At 39.5% G+C, this 25,387-nt stretch overlaps 1 protein-coding gene across 3 annotated transcripts in view; it reads right to left on the reverse strand.

Moving 5' to 3' along the window:
* NUP35 (nucleoporin 35) overlaps positions 1–23,852 on the reverse strand; it is a 39,829-nt gene extending 15,977 nt beyond the window's left edge. Inside the window, exons 1-4 of one of the 3 annotated variants that reach the window (XM_077883128.1) lie at positions 23,749–23,852; positions 14,823–14,993; positions 11,313–11,440; positions 8,565–8,631 (exon numbers count right to left, since the gene is read on the reverse strand). In XM_077883128.1, coding sequence (XP_077739254.1) covers positions 8,565–8,631; positions 11,313–11,440; positions 14,823–14,982 — 355 coding nt within the window. In that variant the 5' untranslated portion in view covers positions 14,983–14,993; positions 23,749–23,852. Of the gene's footprint in view, positions 1–8,564; positions 8,632–11,312; positions 11,441–14,822; positions 14,994–15,693; positions 15,871–18,182; positions 18,340–23,748 lie in introns of those variants that run through there. The other 2 variants (XM_077883127.1, XM_077883129.1) reach the window with 2 other exon arrangements.
* Positions 23,853–25,387: the final 1,535 nt, after the last annotated feature.

Here is a 25,387-nt window from a genome sequence, read left to right on the forward strand (position 1 = left end):
TGTCCCACAAGTGCACTTGATAGTTTATGCTAACAAGGTGGCTCACAGGGGGACAGGTCACAACATAAAGACCAACCATGTGATTCTGGTTGGAGCTTTGAGCCACATGCTGTCATCCCACCTCTCAGCAGAGGAAGGGACTGGAAACTGATTTTAGCCACTAGGTCACCATCTTTATGTAAAGAGACTCCAATAAAAAACTATGGACATGAAGACTTCAGTGAGCTTCCCTGATTGGCAATATTGCATGTATAAGCACCATATATCAACGCTGGGAGGGTAACACATCATGGAAGCTTCGTGTTTGGAACTCTCTTAGACGTTACCCTATGCATCTTTGGCTCTAATTTATACTGTTTTGCTATAATAAAACTATAACTTTAAGCACTTTCAGGGGGTTCTGAATCTTTCTAGTGAATTATCAAACCTTAAGAGTAGGTTTGGGAAATCCCTGTGTTTGTAGCCACTTGGTCTGAAGTTGCAGGCAACTTTGGGGACCTCCAAATTTGCAACTGGCATCTAAATCCTGGCATATTAATCTGAATGTTTCTTCAGACTTTTCTGATTAATAAACTCATTGTACTCCAAGAGTACATTGAACAATGGATATAATACCCAAACATAGCGAATACCTGTATTCATCTCTAAGCCCTCTCAGACACCCCAATGATAGTCATTCTAGGAAGTCTCAGGTTTTGAGAACATGGGAACTGTGGAAGGTGTGAAAGAGGATGCTGGCTGAAATCAAGGAAAAATTCTTTTAAGGTATATATAATAAGGAATGAGATGGCAGGCCTTTCTTCATCTTAAGTAACCAGATGACCACCCTTCAGCCACTCCACCCCTAAGAGACCAAGAATTTAGTTAGTATCCGAGGAAAAAGGAACCTAACTGGCTCAGGATCCAGTGAGTCCAACCACAGTAGAGAACTATACAGAAACGGATAAAGTGAAAGTCTTGCATATTGAAAAGGAGACTGCTCCCTTTTCTATATTCAGAATACCTGCTTAGACATAAAGGCTGAATGTAAAGAACTCTTCTTTGGGAAAATTTTAATTCAAAGAAAAAGAGACCTACATAAACTGAAATCAGAGATTTTCCCAACAAAAATCTAGCTGATTGTCCATTCCTCTTACAGTAAAGCCCAGTAAGAGACAAAACATCAATTTCCACTTTCCAGCCAATGTTGATCCACATACATAGATTCTAAGTAGTTTTAGTGTCTCATTGAACTAAATATGCCCCCACCAAGAAAGAAAGAACACTTAAAAAAGAGAAAGGAGGAAAAAAGTAAGAACCAGAAGGAAATAGTATGAACAGGAATAACACACCAACATTAATCTCACTTGTAAGATATCTTATCCATAAAACAAGAAAAGGATACTATGTTTTAAAGTACATTTAGAGAATAAAAATTAAAAACGGGAAAATAAAAAATTATTACAAGAGTTGGAAACTGAGACTGAAGACATGTCCCACCAAGTAGAATACATACATAAAAGACCCCATAAGAGAGAAAAAGTAGAACATTAGAAATCTCTTCAGTGCTCACAAACAAAAGGAATTCCAGAAACAGGAAACAAACAAACAAACAAACAAACAAAAAAAAACAGAAGAATAATTACCAAACAAATACAGGGAAATTTCCCAGAACTGTAGGTTAAGTGCTTTGATTTAAAGGATCTATAAATCAATTCCCCAGGAAAACAAATGAAAAAGTCCCACATCAAAGCACAGTTGTGAAATTGAGTATACTAACCATAGAGCGATCTTAAATTTTTCGAAACATACAAAAGCCTAAGAAATCATCACAAGTGACTTCCACGAAACACTAGAAGCTTGTAGACAATGGAATGATGCCTCCAAAATTCTGAACTAAAATACTATACCCAGCCAAATCAGCATCCAATGTGAAGACGGGGGAAAAAAAAAAAAAAGCATTTCAGATATGAGGTCTTAAATTTCATTTCCTTTTTTTTTTTTTTTTAATTTCATTTCCTTCACAAGCTTTCTTAGAACGCCACTCAAACAAATATGTTCCTCACCAAAATGAGCAAATAAACTAAGAAAGAAGAAAGCATATCATGTAGGAAAAATAGCTCAAGTCTAGAAACTTGCTAAGGCAAGTTCTAGGATGATAGCTGTATACCATGCTGAAACAGCAAACCGCCAAAAGAGAGGCTAAGAGAGAGAAGGTCTCAGTTTAAAGCAAAACAAAACAGTATTTGAAACGGTCTTTGAGCATTTTTTAAAAGACAGATAAGTATCTTAGCAACAACGTTTACTTAAAATAAAGGTAGCAGATGGCACAGTGAAAATCAAATAGAAAAAAAACAATATTAACTTAATGAGAAATACAAATTTTAGAGAAAGGATAATTATACTATTTGGTTCAGCATAAAAAAGTGTTTATATAGTCAGAAACACTGACAAAAGGAGTAAAGTCTGACATACTTATATTCAGATAATGTGGGGGATGGGATGTAAGACAGATTATCTCCAATTGCCTTAAGATAAATTACCAATACTGAAAACTGAAAATCAGTTAACATACATAATCATATATGGTTGACTGAGTAATGGACCTCCAACATGACTACATCTCAGTACCTGCAGCCTGTGAATATTTACCTAATATGGCAAAAGGGACTCTTCTGCAGATGTGATTAACAATCTTGAAATGGGGAGATTATCCAAGATTATTCAGATAGGCCCCCAATATATCCACTAGTGCCCTTACAAAAGGAAGAAGGAGGGAGATTTTAACTACAGAGGGGATGTGATGATGGAAACAGATTGGAGAGATACACTTTGAAGATGAAAGAGGCCACAAACCAAAGAATACAGCTAGAAACCAGGGGGAAAAAAAAAGGATTCTTTCTCCCTAGAACTTCCAGAAGAAACCCGCCCTATGAACACTTTGACTCTAGCCTTTCTGGACTTCTGACTTCTAGAACTGTTTGAAAATAAATCTGAGTTATGTTAAGCCACTAAATTTGTGGTTATTTGGTACAGCACCAATAGAAAGCTAATACACCATCTCAATTAGATAAATGGAGTTAAATTCCAAAAGGAATAGCTCTAAGATCTGGACTGATTGGTTCTGGAGGAATAAAGCTAAAGAATGCTACATTTTGGTTCTGGAGAAATAAAGCTAAAGAATGCTACATTTCATTGATTTTCTAAAACTATCTCCTTTTATGGTTTTGACTAAAAAATGTAAAATATTATCCCCACCAAAACTAGATACCACCCCATGATCCTATGGTTAGTCCGGCATGAGATTATTTAAATTTTGGTGACTACTTTTTTAAAAATATGGTAGGGAGAAAATGGTCTCCCAAAGATGCCAGGTCCTAATATCCAGAAACTGAGTACATAATATTACATGATAAAAAGAAATAAGGGATGTAGATGAAATTAAGACTGCTAATCATCTGATTTTAAATGAGAAGACTGTTATGGATTAACCTAGTAGGTCCACATAATCACAAGGTTCCATACATGGGGAAGGAAAAGAGTGATATAAGAAAGGCCCAAGTGGCTAGTACAGGCTTCACAGATGGTAGGGAACCATGAACCAAGGAATATGGACAACTCTAGAAGCCGGAAGAGAGAGAGAAAAAAAAAAGATTTAGCCCTAGAACCCCCAGAAAAGAATATAGGCCTAAAAAATGCCTTGATTTTAGACACATTTTATACTTCTGACTTCTAGAATCTTAATAAATTTGAGTTGTTTCACACCATAAATCTGCAATAATTTGTTTTAGCAGCATCTGAAATTAATGCAATCTAGAATAAGGTTATTGTTTACTAAAATTATTTTTTTTAAAAACACTATGTCATGCCAAGTTGCACACAAATATTCCAATATGTTTTTTGGCACTGGGATGTCACTGCCTCAAAACATAACATATATATTGGCTTTCTGTGTCTCCTGTAACAAATTACCACATACTGGGTGGCTTAAAACAACAGAAATTTATTCTTTCACCATTCTGGAGGCCAGAAGTCCAAGATAAATCAAATTTTCAAAAGGGTTAAATGTATGCCAAAGGCACGAAGAGAAAACCCACTGCTTGCCTCTCTTACCTTCTGGTTACTGCTGGCATGTTTGGTGTTGACTGGCTCTTAGTGCCAATACTCTAATCTTTGCCTCAGTCTTCACATCATCTTATCCTCTGCAGGTCTCTCAGGTCTGTGTCAAATCTCTCTCCTGAATGTTCAGGACACTAATAACTGGATTCAGGACTAGCAAGGTAATTACCAGGATTATCTTCTCCCCATCTTTCTCTCTCCTTAACTCCCTAGCTTTCCTTGGGAGCTCCTCCTCTCATGATCTTAACTACTTGTTTTAACCACAGGGGTTCTGGGGATCAGGACACAGACATGTCATTTTGTGGCCACCATTCAACTCACTACAACTTACATCAATCCATTCAGTCAACAAATATTTACTGAGGTCCCTTTATAACCAGCTCTGTGATGGGTAAATAATGGGTGAAAAAAAGGGGGGGGGGGATTAATGTCCTGAATGAGTTCATAATCCAGTAATGGAGAAAGACAGGAGCTGAGCAGAAGGAGCCATACAGGAGCACATACAAGGAGCTACTAACCCCATAACCCTTTTCAGTAAAAGGTCCCTCACAGAGAAACTAGCCCTTTCCTTTCCCTTCTGGGAACACTATCAGAACTCGGAGTCCCTAGCATCAACAAGAGCAGTCAGAAGTGCTATAGTCTGCATATCATACTTACTCTGTTAGCCATATGCTAAAATAAGGGCTCTCACATTCAAATTGTAGATAGATAAAACTGGTAACCATCTGAGAAGACAACTGATAGATATGGGAAAGAACTTCCCAAAAAAAATTTAAGAAAAAATTTAAAAGAGTGTAAAAAGCAGAGGAACATTTAAATAGTAGCAGAAGAAAACTGAAGAGTAAGGATGGGGAGATAGGGCAAACATATATTCAGGGCAATAATATCCCATGGTTGAAAAGTGTTTCTGAAATTCTCTAGAGTTTCCACTTTGTCAAGATTTCCCTGCATCAGAAATAAGATTTTTCAAAAGATTTTAACATCAGCTATGAAATAAAAACAAACTCCTTATTGGAAACAAAGACCTAAGCATAAAATAAGTCACATCATCAAGTCCCATGACATCGCTTTATAAAAGCTGCCAATCTCAGAAGCTAAAAATTACAAATTATATACAGAAGTTTCCATTTATTTAACACTATAGGAGCTTAAAAAAATAGCTCTAAGTAAGAAATTTATGTTTCCCTTCAATTTTCTCAAGTCAACTCCTTTTCCCAATTCTTGCCTATTACTGACCATGTATGATAGATCCTCAGGCTCATCACATATTTTCAAAAACACTTTTTTTCCACTTCTACTCCATTTAGACTTTGTACACATAAATTCCTTAACCTCAAAGTAGAAGCAGCAGTGGCTCCCAGTGGCCAATTTATGATACATGTATTTTCCTCCTACCATGGTTCTTATATTTTCACATATAATTTCTAAAAATACAAGAAGCTCCTAGAAGTTACACTATTAGAAAAAAATTACAAAGGATGTCTAATTAACTTTAATTATATGCTCTTTCACTTGACAACAGTAAGAATACTATGTTTGCTCTTCAAACATTAAAAGACCCTTTAAAGAATAAAATACACTACTTAACATTATGTGTTTTTGCATTTTCAATGTCCCTGGGATCATTTACTAACTCAATAACTGACTCAGCAACTACTCAAATAACAGCACTGTCATCTACCTATTTCTATGATCAGATTAAGATTAAACCCTGAACTAATTCCCCCAGCACATTCCACCAAACATATGTAACTGAAACGGAAGTAACAAATCTAGAATTTTCACTATGATTAAGATGGCAAACAGAAATCTAAAGATACCTCCTCAAAGTTTCTGTCCCCTGATTTGACTGGTAATTCAAACACTAATCCAGGTACTGCTGAGATGGGACTTTGCAAAAGAATTAAGGTTATTAATTAGCTAGACCTTAAAATAAGGAATTACCCTGGGTTATTCCAGGGAACCCAGAGTAATCAAATGAGCCCTTAATAGCAAAGGCCAGATATGTCAGAAATACAACAGAAGGAGGAGGTCAGAGAGACTATGAGGACACTGCCTAATGAAAATTCAGACTGCTTGAAACTGCCTGGAAGATCAAAAGATCTAACTAGTCATTGGATATTGCTTTTATTACCCATTCTGATCATCTCTGCCTTTTGCTGGAATGTTCAGTACATTTCATTTTATAACAATTGTAGATTTGGTTCATTTTATTTATTTATTTACATCCTTATTTTTAAGACTTTTATTTATTCATGAGAGACACAGAGACAGAGGCAGAGACACGGGCAGAGGGAGAAGCAGGCTCCCCATGGGGAGCCGGACGTGGGATTTGATCCCGGGACTCCAGGATCACTTCCTGAGCCAAAGGCAGATACTCAACCACTGAGCCACCCAGGTGCCCGATTTGGTTCATTTTAAATCTATTGTCTTGCTATTGCTTCTTTGGTTCCATCTTGTTGCTATTCCTCGTTTTCTCCTTTCCTACTCTGCTTTGTCCCTCATTTGGATTAACGCAGTAGTAGCCTGGTCTCCCTGCTTCTACCCCACCCCTCACCCCAAAGTCTACAATCACTACAGCAGCAGTTTCATCCTATTTGTTTTCCACCTTTTCTGGGTAAAGATCAGTTGATATAATGACATACAAGTCCCCGAACTAAGGGTCCCCGTTATCATTCTGACCTCATTTCCTGTTTTACCCCTCACTCGCACCATTTCACACTAGCCTCCTTGAACACCCCAGATACACTCCCACTTCAGTGCCTTTGTACTTGCTATTTCCTCTTTTTAGAACACTTTCCCTACTTCCCTTACTTAGTTCAGGTTTCTGAACAAATGTTACTTTTCCTCTACCCTTCTATAGGAAGCAGAGTAATTGTCCCCAGAGATGTTCATGTTCTTAGTCCCAGAACCTGGGAAGAAGTCATGTTACATGGGAAAGGAGAATTAAGATTGCAGATGGAGTTAAGGCTGCTAATCAGCTGACCTTAAAATAAGGAGATTATCCCAGATTATCCAGTAGAGTCCAATGTACTCACAAGGGAATTTAAGAGGGGGACAGAGATGTGGTTACAGAAGAAATGACCAGAGACGCAAAGCTGCCAGTTTTGAAGATGAGGAAGGCGATCACAAGCAAAGAAACGTGCGAGGCCTCTAGAAGATGGAAAAGGCAAGTGAACAGATTGTCCCCCAAAGCCTCCAAAAACTAAACACAGCTCTCTACCAATGCCTTGATTTCAGCCCACTGAGATCCATTTCAGACTTCTCACCTCTAGATCTGCTTTTTAAGCCATTTTTAAAATCGTGGTAATTTATTATGGCAACAACAGAAAACTAATATACTACCTTACTTAAAATCCTAAGCCCTGACACCCACTACTTACCCTCTTTGCTTAGTTTTTCTCCATAAAATGCATTATTTTCTAACAAACTTTGTAATTTAATTATTTTATTTATAAATGTAAATTCTGTAAATAAATGCAAGCTCCACAGAGGTAAGGGTTATCTATTTTGTTCAGTTTCCCAGGGTCTGGTACATGGTTATGTGTTCATGTATTTGTTGAGCGAACATGTGACAGGCGATATGAATATGTAAGAAGAGTGTGCTAATGATGAAGCTAATGGTGATAAAAATACCATTAAAGAAAAACTACAGGGGATCCCTGGGTGGCTCGGCGGTTTAGCATCCGCCTTTGGCCCAGGGCACAATCCTGGAGACCCGGGATCGAGTCCCATGTCAGGCTCCCGGCATGGAGCCTGCTTCTCCAGCTGCCTGTGTGTGTCTCTGCCTCTCTCTCTCTCTCTCTGTGTCTATCATGAATAAATAAAGAAAATATTTTAAAAATAATAAAATTAAATTAAAAAATAAAGAAAAACTACATATAATCAGTGAATGTTTGTAGTTAATAACATTTAGATCTATAGGTATGCATTAACTTCTTTCAAAACACCTTTATTGCTCGGTCTCTGTAATTCCTTTTCTTCCCAATTGCAACACCCCCTTTTTAAATCACAGGTTTTAGTTACTCAGGAGAGTAACTTAATAGTGTATGTACTATTCTGTATGTATTAAGTATGTATTTTTGGGGGGCGCCTGGGTGGCCGACTCTTGATTTTGGTTTAGGTCATGATCTCAGGGTCGTGGTACTGAGACCTGGGACAGGCTACACACTCAGCAAGGAGTCTGCTTGAGATTCTCTCTCTCCCTTTTCCTCTGTCCCTCTCCGCCACTCACATGTGCACTTTCCAATAATTTTTTTAAAGTATGTATTTTTTCAAAAACTCTTAATGTTTTGAGAATATCACATCCTACCTATAAAATCAGGGAAAAACCTCAATTTACAAAGTATTTCCTGCCCAAATGAAATTACTAACATTTGAGTAAGTCTCCAAGTTTGAAACGTAAAAGAAAAAATTTTGGCAATTATCAAGGAGATTAGTCTTTAATGTTAAATGGCATTATTTACCTGCTCCAGGAGTAGGAGTAGTTGTCATAACTCCAACAAGAGGACTCTGCATCACTGAAATGTTTGGCTACATGAAAACAGAATAGAATGTTAAAGTAAAAACACAAAGTTCTAACTTCTAACCATAATGTAAATGCAGTGAGTGTTGGAAGGTTTCATTCATTAGACAATTGCATGCCGGGAGGTACTACAGAGGCCTCTAATTAGTTCACAATCTAAGAGTACTCCAACTTTTCCCACTGAGCAGTATTAATCTAAAATATGCTGAACCCTTTAGCATATTCTTTAAAATAAGACACATCATGGGGCAGCCCGGGTGGCTCAGCGGTTTAGCGCCGCCTTCAGCCAAGGGCGTGATCCTAGAGTCCTGGGATCAAGTCCCACATTGGGCTCCCTGCATGGAGCCTGCTTCTCACTCTGCCTGTGTCTCGCCTCTCTCTCTCTGTGTCTCTCATGAATAAATAAAATCTTTAAAAAAATAAATAAAATAAGACACATCAGAGAAAGACACTATTTTTAGTAGAAAGTAACTTGCTATTAGGTTTTAATCCCTAACGTACACAGTATTTGAAATAACGGAGAGCACGTGGTTCTTCAGATCACCAAGCTCACACAGAAAAATAGAAAGATGACAGACCTATTTGTAAACAGACATTTACAAACCATGAAAAAATAGTCAAATCAATCTACATAATAAAAGACAGCGTATCTCTGCCTCTACAAGTAGAAAGTTATAGAGCAAGAAAATTATCCATACAAATCCCTTTAAATGTGAGAAAACTAAAGATTAAACAGTTAGAAGTCCTTCTATAAACAAAGACAACATTATCTAATCAAAAATAAGAACAGACTCTTTCTCTAGAAATAAATATATAGATTTTTTTCTGCAACGTCCTCAATTAAGGAAATCTAAAATTTGGCTATCATCTAGCAACCAGAACAAAATGCTGAAATTATATTAAGAGAGATACAAAATACATTATATTGTTCAATTCTTTTTTTTTTTTTTTTTATTGTTCAATTCTTAATGCCAGTTTCTTTCATGATTAGAAAGAGGCCTCAGGGGGCAAAACTAGTTTAGGCTTTACTAATATTCTTACCAACTTTTAAGTCAAAAACATTCTCTACAAATTATGACAGAAGACTTTTAAATATTTTGAACACACCAGTAACTGTAAACTACCTTTGTTTTCATTGATCATCAGAGAAGTAATGAAAACTAGCATGAATTTATAAGCCAGTGGTTCTCATACCAAACTAAACAACAGATTTACTTGTCAGTCTTTAGAAAAATATCCCAGGCCAGAATATTCTGATTTGTTAGAATGCCACTGTCCAAATATAACACAAACAATATAAGTAATTTTAAATTTCATAGACACATTAAGAAAATAAAAACAAGTAGTTTATTTAATCTAGTACAAACAAATTATTATCATTTTCAATATGTAATTAACAAAAAAAGCAAATGAGGTAGTTCACTTTCTTTCTAGTCTTCAAAATCTGGTGTGTATTTTTTAAGTTTTTATTTATTTATTCACCAGAGACACAGAGAAAGGGGCAGAGACACAGGCAGAGGGAGAAACGATGCAGGGAGCCCAATGTGGGACTCGATCCCAGACTCTGGGATCACGCCCTGAGCCGAAGGCAGACGCCCAACTGCTGAGCCACCCAGGCGTCCTGGGTGTGTATTTAACACTTAAGTATATCTCAGTTTAGTACAGGAAGAGCCACATTTCAAATGTCAATAGCCACAGTTGGCCAGTGGCTACTGTGCTGGAGAGTATAGCAGTTATAAAAGTGTTGGAAAGAGAGGTAATGTGTTCAACCCAATGTATTACTTTTGCTTTAAAACAAGTAGGCATAAAAAAAAAAAAAAAAAAAGGTAGACCTAGTATGCTACATTTTCCCAAACCAAACAGAAAAAATGTCTTTATTCAAAGAACTTATCAGTTTAACTGACACACAGTTTTAAGTCCTGCTAAGCACAAAAGTGACAGAAAACTTGCAACTATATAGGCAACTAAACTTCGTTGCCTATAAAGAAAAACCCATACTACCTTTCAACTAACCACAGTAGTGCGGCATGGCGGTTACAAACGCTGGCTCTAGACTGAAGACTGCCTGGGTTTAAACCATAGCTCCACTACACTAGTTGCATTAATCTTAAAAATTACCTAAGCTTTCTGTGTCCTAGTTTCCTCAATGATAAAATGAAGCTCATAAGAGCTACTTTGAAAATTCACCATGAGGAGCAACTGAAATAAAACCAGAACCTATAAAACCACAGAATTACTGATCTGAGAAAATAATCTGTTGTTCTATTACATTAAATACATTTCATGATAAACACAATCGAGGGGCAGCCCGGGTGGCTCAGCGGTTTAGCGCCGCCTTCAGCCCAGGGCCTGATCCTGGAGACCCAGGATCGAGTCCCACGTCAGGCTCCCTGCATGGAGCCTGCTTCTCTCTCTCTGCCCCTCTCTCTCTCTCTCTCTGTCCCTCTCTCTCTCTCTCTGTCTCTCTCTCTCTGTCTCTGATGAATAAATAAAATCTTTAAAAAAAATAAAATAAAATAAAATAAATAAACATAATCGAAGTAGATCCTATGATAAATGTCCTTAATGCTTATCCTGTACAACACAGTTCCACTAAAGCAAACCTCAGTAAAACATTGATCTTCACTGTGCATCCACATAAAAAAAACAAGAAATTATTGTGGGTCATATACATGAATGTGTATGTCACCTGTCTTCTTGAAGTTAAAGGTGTTGATCCAAGTCCTGGGCTGGAAATATCATCATATATACTTCTAACCGGTGGAGCTCCACTTTTATCTTTATGAGCTGGTACAACTGGTTGTGGTGGTGATCCACCTACAATGTACAAAAAATACAGTCAGATGAGAAAACAAAGAAATTTTCTACCTTTCTTTTTTCTTTTCTTCCACCTTCCTGATAAGATTCTTTCTCATTTATATTTGTAATATGTTGATTTAAACTCTTGTTTACTAGGGCTTCTCAAATTTCAATACACTTAAAAATCACCTGGGAATCCTGTCAAAAATTCAGATTCTGATTCAGAACTTGTGAAGTGAAGCCTGAGATTGTGAATTTCTAACAAACTCCCAGTTATGCCAATGCTGGTGATTCAGACTCCATGTAAATGAAAGGTTTCAGAATAAGAAAACAGAAATTTTAGTTTTTAACAAATACATGTAGTTTTTGCTTTCTCTACAAAATCCTTAACATTTCAATACAAAACTTAATCCTATTTTTCACTTGATAGTAGGTAAACAGTTACAGCTTGTAGAAAACTTGAATCAATATAATCCCCTAATGTGGAAATTGACTGTCAAAATTAAACAGGTATCATTCATGTATCACACAACAGAAGCATATTTAAGTACATTATAAACATATAAGAAAAGAATCAACTCTTGGGGACATAAAGATGTCTTTATAAGTCAGAGAACCAGCAATGCCAAATAGTAAAACAGTCCAGATTCTCTGTTATGACTTATCCTCTGAACTTAAATAGTATAGCCTAGGCTATTTGGAGCGTAGGCTGTAAAACAAGACTGATCTGCTCTGTCACTTATTAACAAGTAGACTTAAGCAATTCTTTATTGCATTTAGTCTCAGTTTCCTATTTTGAAAATCAGGGATACTACTATCTATCCCTTATGATTGACAAAAGAATTAAAGTAACGTAAAATGCTTAGCATATTGCCTGGCTCATATGTACTCAATATATAGTAACTACAATAAAAACACACTTGAAATATACATTTGACACTTGAATGACACAAGTATGAACTGTACAGGTCCACCTATACACAGATTTTTTACAGTACAGTACTATAAATCTATTTTATGATTTTTTTTTAAAAAATTTTGAGAGCGAGAAAGCAAGAACAGAGCAGGAGCAGAGGGCGAGGGGCAAAGGGAGAGGAAGAAGCAGACTCCCCAGTGAGCAGGAAGCCTGATGCAGGACTCGATCCCAGGACCCCAGGATCATGACCTGAGCCAAAGGCAGACGCTTAACCGACTGAACCACAAAGGCGCCCCATCCTTATATTTTTTAAAGATTAATTTATTTTAGAGATAGAGAGTGAAAGAGCGTACAAGCAGGACAAGGGGCAGAAGGGAGAGCGAATCTTCAAGCAGACTCCCCACTGAGCACGGAGCCCAATGTGGCGCTCAATCCTAGGACCGTGAGATCATGACTGAGCAGAAAGTAAGAGTCAGCGGCCAACCAACTGAGCCACACAGGTGCCCCATCTTTCTTATGATTTTTTTTTTAAAAAGGTTTTACTTATTTATTCATGAGAGACACAGAGAGAGAGGCAGAGACACAGGCAGAGGGAGAAGCAGGCTCCCCATGGGGAGCCGGATGTGGGACTTGATCCCAGGACTCCAGGATCACGCCCTGAGCTGAAGGCAGATGCTCAACCACTGAGCCACCCAGGTGCTCCTTATTTTCTTAATAACATTTTCTTCTCTTTAGCTTTACTTTACCGTAAGGATAGTTTTTTTTGGTTTTTTTGTTGTTGTTTTAATTTTTTATTTTAATTTTTTATTTTATGATAGTCACAGAGAGAGAGAGAGAGGCAGAGACACAGGCAGAGGGAGAAGCAGGCTCCATGCACCAGGAGCCCGATGTGGGACTCGATCCCGGGTCTCTAGGATCGCGCCCCGGGCCAAAGGCAGGCGCCAAACCGCTGTGCCACCCAGGGATCCCAAGGATAGTTTATAACATATATAACATACAAAGTGTGTGTCAGACAACTAATTTATGTTACCAGTAAGGCTTCCAGTCAATAGTAGGCTATTCGTAGTTAAGTTTTGGGGGAGTCAAAATTATATATTTTTCAAGTGTCCAGGGGGTCAGTACTTCTAACCCCTGCATTGTCTGAAGGTCAACTGTATAGAAAACAAAAGCTATCCAGAATAATGTTAAGTCAATTATATCAAATATAATTTTACCTTCCCTGATCAATCTTAAAATAATAAACCACTTTAAACCAAGTAATACTTTAAGAACAATCAAATTAAGAAGTTTTCCATTTAATCCCTTAAAAGGATTTTAGCTCACATTTGGAATTCAATCATTTTTGCAGCTAATTTTTACTTCTCATAGTCAAAACTTCACTTATCTTTAATATTTTGTGCTGATCACTGCAAACTCTGTAAAAAACTGCCCCACAGTTTGTAGAGTAAGTCCTTTCATTAAACAAGGTGAAACTCTTACTATGGCTAGAAGTAGAACTCATATCTACAAATTTCAAATTACACTTCTGATTGTTACAAATGGCAAGGTCTCATCTTTTTTATAGGTAACAGTCCATTGTGTACATGTCCTACACATTCTTTATTCATTCATCTATAAAGTCCTAGAAGGTACTGTGCTAAGTGAAAGAAGTCAGACAGAGAAAGACAAATACCATGATTTTACATGTATGTGGAATCTAGAAAACCAACTAAAATAACAAAACAAACCAGACTCTCGGATATACAGAATGAACTGGTGATGGCCAGAGGGAAGATAAGTGGGAGAATGGCAAAATAAAGGGGATTATGAGGTACAAGGTGCTAGTTATAAAATAAGCAAGCCATGGAGATGAAAAGCACAGCCTAGGGAATATAGTCAATAGTACTGTAATAATGTATGGTGACAGCTGGGGACTATACCTTCCATAATGAGCACTGAGTAACACAGAATTGTCAAGGCAATACATTGTACACTGAAAATAATATAGCACTGTAGGTTGATTATATTTCAATAAAAAAAAAACAAGTCAGTTATTTTGACTGAATGTTTGCTATTATATTTATGTTATTTAAATGCATTAAGTTATTCAGTTGAAATTATATGACAATATTTCTTCCCCAGTCCTCCACACTTTAACATCTCTGATATGGACAATTTATAAAATATGGTATCTTGACACTGTATCATGTTTAGTGCTTTTCTTTCTTGGTGCTACTTAAGATAACAGTGAGTTTATAATCAAGGGCATCCTAAATTGGATGGAATGCAATAAACATAGTTTTAATGTATGGTTCTTGGAATTAAAATAGCATATATGACATATACCTGTACTCCAAGACTCTAAAAATTAAAAATAGAGGCACTGCTTTTTTTTTTAATTGATAATGTGTTGAAAAGGGTGAACTAGTGAATTACTCTTTTTTAAAACTCTAATACACATATTAATTAATAGTACTATGAAATTATTTTAAGCAGTTTACCTACCTGCAAGTAAAGGTGATCTCATTTCCATTACTCCTACCGATGGGCCACTGATTGATCGAGGTTGTGGAGTTACTGGAGCTGGCAAATCCCCCATTAAAAATCCAGGTAAGAACTGGGCATTAACCCCTGGCTTCGGAGATGTCGGTGACCCTAGCATCATTGGTTCAGATCCTAAATGAATCAAAGGATAAAAGGACTTTAACGTTACAATATCTAAAAGATGTAGGAATCTAGCATAAATAATTTTGAGAATTTAATCAAAACTTACATATTACAGAAGCATAGTTGAATTTATTACTTAAAAAAAAAACAATAAAAATTTCTATAAAAATGTGAAAGCATTTTTAATAATATTAATCTGACAGTTGTTCGGTTTACATTATTTCACAGATTTAAGAATCAACATTTATGTTTAAATGGAAAAATTTTGGATCTTAAAAAAATTCTTACTATATACAGAATATCATCTTTCCATTTCTGGGTCAGCTTCTACTATGCAACAACCAAAACAAGTGCAACGTGCTTGACACAAAGTCTTAGCATATCAAACATAATAGGTTCAGCTTGCCATATGTACCATTTTTTTCTTTCCCATAAACAAAAACCGTAAAAATTTTTGTAATAAGAGTAAAATCATGCACACTCATCATTGCATGTATATGAAATAACAGTAATGATTAGCATCCGAACTAAGAAATATATTGAAAAATTTGGAAAGTTTATTTTTTGTATCATTTTTTAAAATCATTTTAAAGTTAGGAATACTCAACAAAAGCCTCCCCAACATACTTCACAATCATGAATTCAAAATTAATTTTCACAATTTACAGGGCATTATTCCCATTATGAAGATAAGGAGGCTATAACGTACCCTAATTTCACAGCACAACAGCACAGTAAGGAAAACATGGGTCCTGGAGTTAGAGACCTGGGTTCAAGTCTCTCGGCAAAATGGGCACAATCAAAGCGCCCAGTCACAGAGCTTTGCTTAGGATTGCAGCCAAGAAAGCACTGACCCAGTACCTAATATACAGTAAGTGCTCAACAAACATTAGTTATTATCATTATTCTAAGGGTATCCTAGAATAGCAAAAACTGAGTCACTAAAATGTAAATGTAGAGCTTGCAATTTCTGCTTAAGATAATTTAAATTTTCAACTTTGTGAGAAGGCTGAATGTAACTCAGGGCACTCAGAAAGGGCATCATCTATAATGGTTAACTATCCTTGACCTCTACGCAGCCTCAAAAATCTGTTTCTTGCTATCCAAATGCTATTATTTATCCTTCCTCATTAACGGAGACACAGATATTAGCGTTGCCAATGCAAGTGTATAAAAGAGGAAAAAGGCAAAGCAATCCAGGAAAAAAATAAAGCAAATGCTGAAATAATGTGTGAAAAACTATAACTACATTGTGGTTATTTTAAAGTGCCATATTACTTACTATGTTACTATTACATATTTCCAAAGATCACAGCCACCAAAAGTCTAAAAAGAATATTCTGAACAGACCCTGAGAGACCTGTGGCAGTAAACACAAAGTTTTAGGTACGACTGACCAACTACCTCATTCTCTCGTCCCCACAAAACACAAACCAAACCAAAGACCATATGGCAATTGTAAGAATCAAGTCCATAAAAGTTCTGATCTACATTGTGACACACAGAAAGCACCAGAGTGGAGGGCACAAAGGGTCTTAATGCGCCTGCTACCAACCACCCTTCAGCCTACATTCCACTCCGGGAGCTGGAACAACGGCTCCTGCGGGTCTAAAACTCCATTTCGTGGTCTGTACACCTAAGATGCTGAGTCCTCCGTCCTACTCAGCTGGCACCATTTGCCGAAGAAACCCTTAAGTTTTAAGACCGTATTGGTGCTGGAAAGTCATTTACTCTTCACCTGGGATCCCTGCACTAGGTGGACCTGAGCAATCAGTATCAGCCAATGTCAGATTGCTAAGCAGGCGATAAACAGGAACAAGTTCATTCACATTCGCAGGCCCAAGAGGCATGGACTCCAAAATGTTCTGCTAAGTCGAAAACTTTGGAACTGGAAAGGGACGGTCTTCCGTTCTCGAAAACATACAGAAGTCCCTAGACCAACGTCTGTGTAGTAAGTGTACAGGCAGCAGAGCAGCGGCCCAACGTCATGCACGGACGAATACACTGCAAGTTATTCTTTGAAAGAAGCATTTTGCACAAAGCATGGCAAGCACTAAACACTTTTTAAGTTCTAAAAAACAAAACACTGTACAAACACACATGGTGCTTGCTCTTTCAGAATGTCTAGCCTCGTTTTCCAAGGCTCTCTAGGACAGCAGACAGCCCTCTGCTCTAAACCCGCGCACGGTTCTCCCAAGCGCCAAAAGGCACCAACGAAAAAGGATGTCAAGGAAGTGGACATCCTGGTCACTTGATAAGTCCGTATTTTTGTTGTTGTTTGTTTACTTTTTTGTTTTGTTTTTCTGTTTTTCCCAACGACAAAACACTTTCACCAGGGCTGTGGCTGATGCGAGATAGAGACCTCCGACGAAAAGTAAGTCACTTCCCTAAGATGAAGGCGGGAAAACGGGGCTGGACAGGGACAAAATGCAAAAGCCAGCATCTCCGTGGCTACCAACAATGGGTTAAAGGTCAAAGGTCGCGCAGCTCCAGTTCCCATCAATAACAGCTTCCTTTTGCGAAAAAGCCTGGGGAGAAGGCAGACCTCCCATCCTGCAGGAACTAAAAGCCAAGTGGGGGGTGGGGGGGGGAGCCTGGAGCCCTCTGGAGAGGGGAGCGGGGAGGAGGGAGCCTGGAGAGGGGAGGGGGAAGGGGGGGAGTCGGGAAGGGGGGGAGCCGGGAGGGGGGTGAGCCGGGAGGGGGAAGCGGGGAGGGGGAAGCGCGGCGGGGGGGAGCCGGGAGGGGGGAGCGGTAAGGGGGGAAGCGGGAGAGGAGGAGCCAGGGGGAGGGGAGGGGGAGGAGCAGTCCGCGCCTCCAGGGCACCGCCCACCCACGTGGACGCGCCCCTCGCCCCCCGCACTCCCCGCGCCCCTGCCCCCCGCGCCCCTGCACCCCCGAGCCTCCCCGCGCCCCCCGCCCGCCCCGCCCCGCGCCGGCCCCGGGGGAGGCTCAGGGAGGCGCGGCCGGAGCGCGGGTCCGCCGCCGCCAGCCGCCCCGCCGCCCCGCCGCCCCGCCGCCCCGCAGCCAGCGCCCATCCGCCCGGGGCCGCCCTCCCGGCGCGGAGCTCGGGGACAGCTGGGAGCTTGGGGGCCGACAGGGGCTCGTCGCCGCCACGCGAACTAGCGCAGGGCCTGACGGCTCCGGGGGCTCGGGCGCGGGCCGCGGGGCCGCCGGCGAAGAGCAGCCGCCCACACTCACCCGGCGCGGGCGCCTGGGCTTCCACCGCAAAGGCCGCCATAGCAGCGGTCACTCCGCCGGGCCCCGGGAATTCCCGATTTTCAAAAATGGCGGAAACTCTCCCCACGGGTAAGGGCGCGCTGCCGCGCGAGGTTGCGTCACTTCCGGACCTGCGCCGTACGCGCGCTGTGGGCGCCGCGGCCGCCATTTTGGAATCGGGCAAACGTGTTTGCGCAGGCTCCGCCTTTCCGGCAGGGTTGCGGCGGGAACGAGGTCTCGGGACTGTTGTTGCTGCTGCTGGGATCTCACGGATGCACGAGCCCTTTCACCCACTGTTTTCTAATTAGCGTTGAGTTTACCCAGGACCTGCCGTCGGCCAGCTTTTGCAAGTGACACCTGGGACAAAGGACCTTCCTGAAGCCGTTGCTGCGGCTCTGCAGCGCTGTGGGCTCGGGGGAGGAGCCCCATCCCGAGGCCTAGCGCCCACCGTCTCCCTGCCGCTGCAGGGCCACAGGTGTACGCCAGGCATCATGCATGTGACGGCTTATTACACCTGAATACCTACAAGAGCTTTGCAGTAGCCCCCCCCCACCCCCCCGCCGGCCTCCCCCCTGCTTTGCTACTTTCCTTGACAGGGTCTTCCAGGATGATAGGCAGCACTCATCGTGTATATCTGCATGTGCAAAAAACGTGTTTCCTGCTGCTCATGACTATAAAAGTGACACATTGCATGTGCATATTCCTTACCCTCTAAACACCCACCCATGCTCCCTCCCACCTGCCTCTGGGATTTCCTGAAATCCCAAGTCCAGCAAGAATGTTCTGAGTGAGGCAATAACAATTCCAGCATTGCCTAATTTCTGGCAAGTTCCCAGAAACCAAACCTAAAACCGGTTGACTTAAAAAAAACCCGGTGTCTGGGTTGAATGGTGTCCCTCAAAGAGGTCATGACCTCAAAGAGGTCATGTTCAAGGTCTGACCTCCAGTACATATTTATTTATGTGACCTCATTTGGAAATAAGGTCTTTGCAGATGTCACCAAGGTCAGAGGAGGTCATACTACATCAGGACAGATTTGGCAGCTTAAACCAACAAAAAACTTATCTTTTATAGTTCCGAGGCCAGAAATTTGAAATTAGTCTTATGGGGCCAAAATTAAGGTTTCAGCAAGACTGGTTTCTTCTGCAGGCTTCAGGGGAAAATCTGTTTTCTTGGGCTCATAGCTCCTTCTTGGCCCTTCAAAGCCAGCGGCATAGCATCCTCTATCTCTCTGCTTCTGTCATCACACGCCCTTCTTCTGTCGTAAACTCTCCCTGTCCCTTCCTCTTTATAAGGACATTTGTGATTATATTTAGCGCCCCCTGAGATAATCCAGGATAATCTTCTCACTTCAATATCCAGTTATACTAAGTCAATAGTCATATCTGCAAAGCACCTTGTGCCATGTCCGGTAACATTCTTAGGTTCCAGAGGTGAGAGTGAAGAGACCTTCAGGGGCTATCATTCTGCCCAACACACCCACCATTCTCCTTTTTAGAATGAAGGTACCAAGTAGGATGCATAAATGAAGGAATTTCTATGTAAATTTTGATCTGGCCAAACCAAAGAACACTATGCACCCGTTAAAAATCATGAGATATATTTGATGTGTGTGAATTGACTTAGGAAAATCTTCATGATCCATATACTGAAAGAAGCAATTTAGGGGCGACTAGGTGGCTTGGTGGTTAAGTGTCTGCCTTTGGATCAGGTCATGATCCCTGGGATCCTGGGGTCCTGGGGTCCTGGGGTCCTGGGATCAAGCCCCACGTCGGGCTGCTTGCTCATCAGGGAGCCTGCTTCTCGGTCTCCCTCTGCCCGCTGCTCGTGCTCACTCTCTCATTCTATCTCAAATAAATAAATAAAATCTTTGTTAAAAAGAAGCAATTTGAAAAAATATATATGACATCATTTTATCTTATTTTTTAAAGAAATTGGATCCATGTGCAAAGGAGTGGAAAGAATGCTTATTTAAATAAAAGAAAAAGGGCAGCCCCAGTGGCGCAGCGGTTTAATGCCGTCTGCAGCCCAGGGTGTGATTCTGGAGACCCTGGATCAAGTCCCACATCAGGCTCCCTGCGTGGAGCCTGCTTCTCCCTCTGCCTGTGTCTCTGCCTCTGTGTGTGTGTGTGTGTGTGTGTGTGTGTTTCTATGAATTAATTAATTAATTAATTAAAAAGTTGGAAAACATTTGTGCCAAACTATTAACAGGAAGGTAGAGTAGGAGACAGGTTTGTAGATTTGAGGGTTTCAGCAGGACCTTTAACTTATTCTATATAACTTTTTAGTGGTTGATTATACATGTCATTTACTATTGTAATTGTTCTTCACATTAAAAACTTCACTTGATCTTAGCCAAAAGGCTGAGAATCTTCCAATTAAAAACTTGATTTTTTTTAAAGAAAGTCATTTTCCTTCCTTCACTTGCATTTCAATTCTTCTACCCTTTCGACCCTTTCTTCCTTTCCTTATCAAGTTATAAAGATGCCCCCAGTTTGCCCTATAAAAAAACCTTCTCTAGACCTTGCTCCTTCTTCTAGATACCATGCACTAATTTCACTCAAGACCTCAAATGGAGGCTCTACAGACTTTAGTAGGTGATCTCTTTCCCTAACGTTTTCTTCTTGTTTTCTAATTCATTGCACACTGGCCCCTGTGTAAATCCTCTTCTGAAACCGCTGACCCCAACCCTTTCTCCTAATTGCCAAGTCCAGGCCTGCCTCTCTGACATCTGCAGTACTCAACTGCTTTGACAGTCTTTTCCTCCATACAAGTGTTTTTTGTTTGTTTGTTTGTTTGTTTGTTTGTTTTTTTCCCGTTTTGGTGACACTACACTTCCTGTTTCTCCTTACAACTTTCTCCTCTTTCCCTAACTTTTTCCGTTCCTGATCCATTTCATTCTAACCTGGAAATATTGTTGTTAGTAAAAACTTGGTCCTCTCTCTCTTCTGTCCAGTGTATGCCCCACCACTCTCTAAGGCCAAATGCTACTTTTCTAGATGGTTCCTGAACAACCTAGCATAGGAAACCTCAAAAACAAACTAATATTATCCCTAAAACTAGCCCCATTCCATTCATACCTTTCTCTTTTAGTCTCTTAGAAACCCAAAATTAAAATCGCAACATGTTAAAACAGAATTTAAGGTCAAACAGACTTGAATTCAGAGCCTAACCTGCCCACCTAAATCCTATATTACTTGGATTTGTATTAAATATCTCCAGATTTTACTTTCTGTAAAATAGAAACAATACCTTAAAAACGGAGTAACGCTTAATACAGGCGCCCGGTCCACTCTACTTTTTTCTGGCTTCCACCTTCCCTGCCATCAAGCATTCAGGTACCAAGTCTTATTTTTTTCTGCCTCCTCAATTCTTAGACAATTGCAGTCAACACTTGACATTTCCTGGCCTCCAGCCTCTCCCATAAAATCTAACATTCCACCAGCCAGTTCTCTCTTCTTTGCTCCTATTACCCATCTGTTCAAAAGCCCTCACGGACTTCCTGTTCCCTAGAGCATCCCCCTTATCCTCAAACCCCTAAGATTCACGTGTGTAACACTTACCAGCCGGTACATATATTCTCACCTGGGCAAACAGGGAAAGGGAAAACCAGAAGCTCAGGGTGTAAGGTACTATATGTGTGGGTCCCCCAGATTCAAATGTTGATATCCTAACCCTCAATCTGATGGTTTTCAGAAATGAGCCATTGGGAAGTGATTAGGTCATGGGGCGGAGCCCTCATGCAGGAGACTTCTAGTCTTATAAAAGAGACCCCACTGAACTCTCCATGCCTCCCTACCTCTGCTGTGTGAGGATATGCCATGTGTGAACCATGAAACAGCCTCTCACCAGACACCAAATCTGCTAGTGCCTTGATCTCAGACTTCTCAGCTCCCAGAACTGTGAGAAATAAATGTCTCTTTTATAACTCACCCAGCCCATAGTATTCTGTTCTAACAGGCCAAACATACTGAGACAGGAGGGGAGCATCTCTTTCAGAGATTGCAAGAGGCCCCCTTAATGGGAATACGCATTGTCGTCCTAATATCACCGTAATGTGGTTGAGAACTCTGGCCTCAAACATCAGGTCCCTTTACCCCAACCTTCTTCAATCAATTCTCCCCATCATTTCCCTGGGCAAACCTTCAACCTCTTGTGAAAGGTATTCACACTCTTCGCCTTGGTCACAAAGATCCCTCTTTGCTTTCCACCCCAATGACTAAGCCCTGCGCTTCCTACGGGTGGCAGCTCAAGCCTCTCTGCTACCATGAAGCTTGCTCCCCCTGTGCCAGCCCTCAGTCATCATTCCATTTCAGAATGTCCAACACGTTATTTCTGCAACTCATTTGCTATAAGACATTTGTTTCTTAAGTTTTTTCTCACTAGATGGGTTTTCTCAAGGACAGGGACTGTAAACTTTTCTATATTTCCATCAATCTTCAGTAAATACGTATTAGAAAAGTAAGTAATATATTGAAAAAGTAAATGAGTGAATGAGCTCCAAATAAGTAAACATTAAATAAAGGTTAATTGTCTGACATTTTGAATCAATTTTGTATGTTTTCAGATTTTTTAAGATCATAATTTTGTACACTAACTCTATTATAAGTGCTTATTATTTATAAAATGAAGTTTATAGTTCTAATTATCCTTTTTTGATAAAGTGAAATTATCATAACTTGGATTATCTTGAATGAAAAACTCATGTGGCATGATTTTACTTTTTTATATTTATTAAACTAGAATCTTTAACAATATTGCATGTTTACCATATTCCTCTGCATATGAATATTAATATCTTAATTACAATATGCTTGTTTTTGTACTTTCCCCTCTGAACATATTAAGTAAAATTTCACATAAAATGGAACATCTAAAAAATAAATAAATTAAAAATTAAAAAAATTTTTAAATGGAACATCTATTCCCTATTTCTATTCTGGATTCATGGTTCCCTGAAGTCTGCCCTCTGATGACATAAGATTTCATCAAAGCACCATTTTTGTAGACTACGGATATTCAAATTTAGATGAGGAACCCTTTCTTTAACAAAGTATTGTGCAGATACTTACTACATACAAGAGAACTGCTCTGGTTGGGGGAAAAAATGGGAAGACTCTGAGGCCCACTAACTCAGGTTCTTGTGCCCTAAACTGTAGATTGATATCACACCTCCAGGTGACCCCGGAAACCATTGGGTGGAGTACCTGGGGCTACACAGAGCCCAACTTGAAAATTAGATCTGGGCTTTATGTATATTTCAACTTTCTTCTAAAGTCAAAGCAAATTTCTTAAAAGTCAGAAATGTGTGAAATCTCAAGATTTACTTATGTTCAACATATTTGATATATTCACAGAGCCGAGCTGCTTGTGTATATATCATATATACTCGATACTCGGTACCTATTTATGTTTATTAATATGCAGTATTTGTATATAAGCATAAATTCATTCTCCTAAAAGCCCACTCCTAACCCATTCTAAAAATAAAAACAAATAGTTTTTTTAAATTAAAGTGAAGAAAAAAGATATCCGAACAGTTTGTCACCTTCAGAAAGAAAGCAAGGAGAGGAAGCCTCGGATCACTCAGGTTCTCAGCATCGCAGCCTCTGGCAGTTGGTGTAGAGGGGCTGCCAGGCACTGAGACTGTGACGTCACATACAGCACACAGAGGAACCATGACTCTGTAGGCCCCAAGGACAAGTGATCTCCAAGAGAGTTTTGTGATGTTTAAGATGTAGGGAACATGTCCAGAAAAATACAGATCCATTAGTTCCTATTCGCATCATCTGACTTCCATAAATAATCACCAAAGCCATGTCTTTATAAATCAAAAATGAACTATTACATTTGGAAATGTGTGAGTTTTGTCTCATCATCTTATTACAGGAAACAACTGGCAGAAAGGGGCAGCCAAATATCAGGAAACATCAGTTTAGCTGATTCACCTGTTGTTGTTAAAAAATTAAATGGTTCTTTGCGTCTGTTGGAAGTGAAAAGGTAACATCAAAATTTACAAACTTTGAGAGTGAGGGATGAATAGGTGCAACACAGAGGACCTTTAGGGCAGTAAAACTACTCTGCATGATACATAATAGTGGATACGTGTCATTACAAATTTGTTCAAACCACAGAATGTACAACAGGAAGAGTGAACCCTGATATAAGTGATGGATTTTGGATGAGAATGATGTGTCAGCGTAACAAGTGTACCATCCCGGTAGGAGATGAGGGAGGAGGGGCATGGGCACAAGGCACACGGGACATCTGCTGTGAATTTAAAACTGCTCTAAAAAATAAGGTATATTTTTTAAAAACTCATATGACTTTCAGGCTTAATTTTATTTCCTGCTTTTATATTGGAACTATCGTATAGATTTAATCAGATATTTGAAAACCCTGTGGAAGTTTAAGCAGGCAAAATAGACCGCTTTGAGAATAAAAAATAGGATTGATTTTAGAAAGAGCTTTGTCTGGGATTTGCTTTGAAATAATCTGTTGTGGTGAGGAGGGCAGGAGCAGGGAAGGAGCATAATGGTTAAAGGTATTCTTTAAAGAAGAAAAGCCATGGGGTGATAATTACTGAGGAGGCCTTGATTATGCTGATCTCTATAACTTTGTGTATGACATTTTTCCTAACTAAATTCTTTTTTTTATTTAATAAGACTAAATTCTAAGGTGTTCAAAGGTCATACATTTTGCTCCAGTTTATGTAAAAAAAAAAAAAAAAAAAAAAAACTAAACTAAATTGTGACCAAAAAAAAAAAAATTTAATGGAAAAATAAATCTTCCTACTTGACAATGTCTTCATTTAGAGAAGCAGCATTTTCTTGAGGACAGGAGCAAACCTTGATTTTAAATAATGGTTGTTTGACATTAAAATCTCTAGAAGTTAGCTCTTTCATCTGAGTACTGGAAATAATAGTAACTACGTCATATGTAATACATTGACTTATTCACCTAGTGATAAATATATGAAATATATATTCAATGACTGAAATTTATCCTAATGTTCTTATCTGTATTCGGCATATCACATAGTTTTTAACAAACTTCTTTCCCCATTAACCCACCAAGCAGTTCTTGCCAGGGTCACCAAAGACCTCCACGAAACTAAATCCAAGACATTGTCAGTCCTTATCCTAAATAAATCTCAACAGCATTAGTTCACACTAAATGCTCTTTGA

Source organism: Canis aureus, chromosome 34 (genome assembly GCF_053574225.1).
Source record: "Canis aureus isolate CA01 chromosome 34, VMU_Caureus_v.1.0, whole genome shotgun sequence".
In the NCBI taxonomy this organism is placed as follows: domain Eukaryota; kingdom Metazoa; phylum Chordata; class Mammalia; order Carnivora; family Canidae; genus Canis; species Canis aureus.